The sequence below is a fragment of the Microtus ochrogaster genome, linkage group LG4 (assembly GCF_000317375.1).
Source record: "Microtus ochrogaster isolate Prairie Vole_2 linkage group LG4, MicOch1.0, whole genome shotgun sequence".
In the NCBI taxonomy this organism is placed as follows: Eukaryota; Metazoa; Chordata; class Mammalia; order Rodentia; family Cricetidae; genus Microtus; species Microtus ochrogaster.
Genome location: NC_022030.1, coordinates 58,888,282 through 58,893,520, shown reverse-complemented (window position 1 = coordinate 58,893,520; position 5,239 = coordinate 58,888,282). Strand labels below are relative to the sequence as shown.

The 5,239-nt window shown below is 44.6% G+C and overlaps 1 protein-coding gene across 1 annotated transcript in view; it reads right to left on the bottom strand.

The window, feature by feature from the left end:
• Positions 1-3,187: 3,187 nt before the first annotated feature.
• Mreg (melanoregulin) overlaps positions 3,188-5,239 on the bottom strand; it is a 64,955-nt gene continuing 62,903 nt past the window's right edge. Inside the window, exons 4-5 of the mRNA XM_005361663.3 lie at positions 4,561-4,724; positions 3,188-3,727 (exon numbers count right to left, since the gene is read on the bottom strand). Coding sequence (XP_005361720.1) covers positions 3,593-3,727; positions 4,561-4,724 — 299 coding nt within the window. The 3' untranslated portion in view covers positions 3,188-3,592. The remainder of the gene's footprint in view (positions 3,728-4,560; positions 4,725-5,239) is intronic.

Genomic DNA, 5,239 nt, shown 5'->3' with positions numbered 1-5,239 from the left:
CAAGCCACCAATGCCCGGCTTTCTCCTCTAGATTCTTAATCAGTACTTTACAAAATTGTCAAGGACACTGAGAGTAAGGAGAGGCTAAGCAACTGTCACGACCAAGGGGAGTCTACTGATTCATGACAACCAAACTAAATGCAATATGGTGGCCTAGATGGAGTCGTGGAACAAAACTAAAGAAATCTGAATAAGCTATGGACCACAGTAAGGACTTTCACTAGGGAAGGTGGCTCAGTGGTTAAGATCACTGACTCTTGTGCAGAGAACCAGGTTCAGTTCCCAGCACCCACACAGCAGCTCACAACTATAATTTCCGAGGATCTGGTGTCCCCTTCAGGCTCTCGAGAAAGAGGCATGCACAAAATTACACTCACATACATGCAGGCGCAACACCCACACACATGCTTCAAATTAAAATAAATTTAAAAAGTAACGTCTGCCATCTCACTAGGGTAGAATAGTAATTCTAGTTTACCATCTTGGCCAGGGGATGGAGAATTTTCAGGATCTTCTGTCTTTTTCTTTAATTCTTTACGTACCAACAAAGACCCAAATATGTTCAGCCCAATCATTTATCCTGGAAGTGGAGCAATGTCAATGAGTCAGTGAGGTAGATTATGAATTCAGTGTTAGCAAGTCCCAGGGGAGAATCCATGTACCGCCTCTCAGATGTCCCCATCTGAAAAAGGAGGTGACAACTCCTCACTAATCCCTGAGATCCAGGTAGCCCTGACCTTATAGCACATGGTCTTGGAGTGTGTGTGTATATTCTCCTTCCTCCATATAATCAACTATCACAGGGAATTATTACCAGAATGAATAGCAATAGCATCATACATCCTTTTCTTTGGGGGGGGGGCTGCCCTATCTTTTGGTCAATAGTTTATGAGCTTGAAAAGTAACCAAATTCAGCCGGGCGGTGGTGGCGCACGCCTTTAATCCCAGCACTCGGGAGGCAGAGGCAGGCGGATCTCTGTGAGTTCGAGACCAGCCTGGTCTACAAGAGCTAGTTCCAGGACAGGCTCCAAAGCCACAGAGAAACCCTGTCTCGAAAAACCAAAAAAAAAAAAAAGTAACCAAATTCAGCCGGTGCAATCACCTGATGGTGGCACACACCTTTAATTCCAGCACTCAGGAGGCAGAGGCAGGCAGGTCTCTGTGAGTTCAAGACCAGCTTGGTCTACATAGGGAGTTCCAGGACAGCCAAGGCTCTACATAGAAACCCTGTCCTGAAAAGCAAAACAAAACAAAATTAAAGAAAATTTAATACTTTACTGACCTATCCAATACCATCCATGAAATATGAACTTGAGTATTTGACTTGCTAGTTACAGGGTTTTTCCCTGATTGATACCCACTAGCATAAATAATTTTAATATAAAAATGTGTTCCCATGTACCACTTAACGCTACCCAGCACACAGAGATGAATCTCTGAGAAGTGCTGAAGTGGTCCAGGAGGGATGATAACTGAAGAACAGCCCTATGGTCCCTCTAACACATCTGCAGCCCCTGGGCCTGTGGAGAACCCTGTGATTTGTGAAAGGTCCACTTCAGTCAGTCCGAGCCTCTCGTACACTGCAGTGACTACTCATTTTAGCACAAACCCACTCCTTGTCTGGATTGAAGGGGGCAGGAGGTTCTTAAACTGGCCTGCCTCTCAGCTTCTTTGCCCTATAACTTACAGGATCATGGGAGGAACCGTTCTCATTTGTCAGAGCTATAACACGCATTCAACTTAAAGCCCATGCGGAAGTCTTTTAATTTCTTGGAGAAGCATTCCTGGGTAATTTCATGTATTTTAATTACCACAGAAATAATTTTACCCTTACTTGTGCGTTGCCAAAATGAAGAACTATGGCAATGGTTTATAATCCAGAGACACAGACAAGCTCATCTATTTTGACATCAAAAATGACAAAATTTGAGTACAGATATTAAAACAACACAATGTTCTAAAATTTCTCTTGTTTATTTTATTGTTTTTTTATTTAAAGGCTCACAGAAGTGAGTGAAAATATCCAAGGGGCGAATTTCAAACAACATGAGACAGAGATTAAGCAGTAAATATTAAAAAAATAAAACTTTAGCTTACTTACTAAATAGGGCGAATTCTCTGGAAACAAACTGTTGAGTTGGTCTACAATGCATTACTGAATGGAGGACATGTATTTCCCGTAAATTTTAAACATGGAGTACGTAAGCAAAAACGCCTTATCAGCATATGAAATTATTCAAGTCACAACCCCCTAAACAGACTATACAAATTTGTTTTCAACCTAAAGTTAGAAGTGCAAAATCGTTAAAAAATAAAAATATTTCTACTGTTCTCAGTAGTCGATTGATAAATCCTACAAGTCTTTAAAGGCTTTTCAATGAAATAAACCATGAACTCTTGGCAAGCTCCTTGCTTATGCTCTCGGGAAACTGGGCTTCTCTTCCTGTGGGCGAGCTGCACTGTTAGCATGGCTCCATTCTGAAAAATCATGTTCAGACCGATGGAAGACCCAGCGGTGACCTGGATCAATACGTCACCGCCTGCATAGCTACAAGTCTGCACCACAAGGTCCCTGGGCAGGTACCACCCTCAGCTGATAAGTAGGAAACAGGTTCAAGACAGGAAGCAGAGGTCAGACATTCCAGTTTACAGAAGCTAGTCTCCACAAAACGCCAAGGGCTTTGAGACTACAAACGGGCAACACCTAAAAACTGAGGCCACTGGGTAACTTTAATGCTAGGGATTGATGTTGCGGGTTTAGGCTGCTTGCATCACAAATGAAGATACTTAGCTGCAGGAAGGTCTGCTGTCTGGACTGCGTGGCTACACATTTCTATAGCCTGGCTCACCTACGCTCCTCAATGCCCACGCCTGATGCTCAAATTGTTGCCCCAACCAGCATCTGAGCTGCTTCAGGCGTTTCCAAATCAAAGAGAGGTCACACGAGGCCTAGAATTGTATGAAATTTGGGGCATTTTGTCTAGCATTACTTTTAATAACAATTACTTCAAAGTTGATGCAGGAATAAAGGGCTCAGTTACACCTTTCTCTATTCTTCAAGCTATTTTGTTGATTAGAAAACACTAGTCAAGCCGGGCGGTGGTGGCGCATGCCTTTAATCCCAGCAGAGGCAGCTGGATCTCTGTGAGTTCAAAGCCAGCCTGGTCTACAAGAGCTAGTTCCAGGACAGGCTCCAAAGCTCCAGAGAAACTCTGTCTCAAAAACAAAACAAAACAAACAAACAAAAAACAACAACAACAACAACAAAAACACCAGTCCTCCACAGATAGATGAGGGTAGCTTATACAGCCAATGAGGCGATGAGTTCTTGGAATCTGACCAGCCAGGAAAAACTATGCATCAGCCAACTCTTTAACTTCCTTTCTCAATGAACAGTTGTCAGGTGTTTTAATGTAACCAGGGCGTTCTCAGGCTAAGGCCCAGAGGAAGACCGTGTATTTTGTAGGATTCAGGATTGTGTCTGAGTGTAGAAAGCCGTCTCCTGGCTCACTTGCAACCACAGGCGGTGGTCCAGCTTTGGTAAATTGCGGTGTCATGGTGAAAGAACTGTGATCTTCTTCCAGGCCATCCTTTAGGGACTTGGAAACGGAAGGTAGTGCAGTTTTTTCTGGCCGTCTGCCAGGCATGGGATCCCTGGCTTCTTGGGGTAAGTTCGGCTAGCAATCTTAAAGAACTCCTCGGCAGCATCAAGAGCAATGAGACGGTCCTGCAGTTTGAGGAAAAACGAAAGAAGATGCTCACCAAGTTGGAAACTGAGCTACATGGATGAGAAATTTTAATAAAAATAAAGCCTGCCCTAGAAATAATACCAAGAAAGTAAAACAGTCACTCAAAATTTCAAGACTCAGAGGCTTACCTCACCCTTTTACTTACCCAAGAGATGTTTCCACCAAAAATTTGTGAGTGTGAGTATATGTATGTGCAGGCGTGTGTCGGCATGTATGTGTTCAGATGGGCTGGTATCCACACCGCATGCAAAGGTTAGAGTTTAACCTTCTGAGTTGTTCCTCAAGAACCACCCCACCTTTGTTGCACTCTCTCTCCCTGGGACCTGTGCACACCTGACTCGGCCAGTCAGCAAGCCTCAGGTGTCTGCCTATTCTGTGTCCCAGCCCTGGGATCACAAGCAGTGCCACCACGTCAGGCTTCCAAAGTGGGTGCTGGAGAAAAAAATCCCAGCTCTTCGTGCTTACACAACAAGCATTCACCAACTAAACTATCCACCCAGCCTTTCCGCCAATCTTTCCGATCTTAGGCAGGATAGCAACTTTGGCTGAATGCTGAAACTTTAACCACACAGCAGAAATCATCTGAAAAACAATCTGGCCACAATGCGGTCTCAACAGCTTTAGGTGGGATCTAGAAATCCTTCTCTTCAAAGCTGTCCAGGTGGCTCTGGAGCCATCTGTCACGGGGGCTTACAGTGGCATCACCATTTGCCACTCTGTCTTCGTGGAGCTGGTGGGGTTGTGATGTGGGGGTCCCAGAAATAACAGAAAAGGAAACAAAACGGGACCATGAGGAAAGGCATCCACTTACCACAACCAAGAGATACCTCTCAGAGAGCTCCCAGCTGGCTGGGAAGATGGAGGTCTCTTCAGCCAGTTTCAACAGCATCTCTCGGGCTTTTCTTGTGTTTTTAGAATCACTCATGGTGCTGAGTTTGGTCACTGACAGCAAAGAGTCGGCTTCCCTTTGAAAACCTAGGGTGGATACACAAAGCCCTTGTTTGAAGTCATCACTAGTGCCATCCCACGATACTATCGCTGAGATTATTAAGAAGGAATCCAAGTGTGGATTCTGTACAGTGAAAACTAAAGTCAGAGGCACTACCGAGTGTTGTGGAATACTAGTTTAAGAAGTGTAACATTTATTTATGCTGTGGAACGCTTGTTAAATGATGCAAAGATGTGCTGCATTCTTTTATGTTGCATTTGTTTAACTCCATGAAGCTGTGTTACTTTGCCTGTCTAAAACACCTGATTGGTCTAATAAAGAGCTGAACGGCCAATAGATAGGCAGGAGAGGGACAGGCAAGGCTGCCAGACAGAGAGAATAAATAGGAGGAGAAATCTAGGCTTGGAAGAAGAACAAGAAGAGGGGCAATGAGTGAAAAGGGGAAAAGGAGAGGAGGATGCCAGGGGCCAGTCAGCCACCCAGCCACCCAGCCACCCAGCCACCCAGCCACCCAGCCACCCACCCAGCCACAGAATAAGAG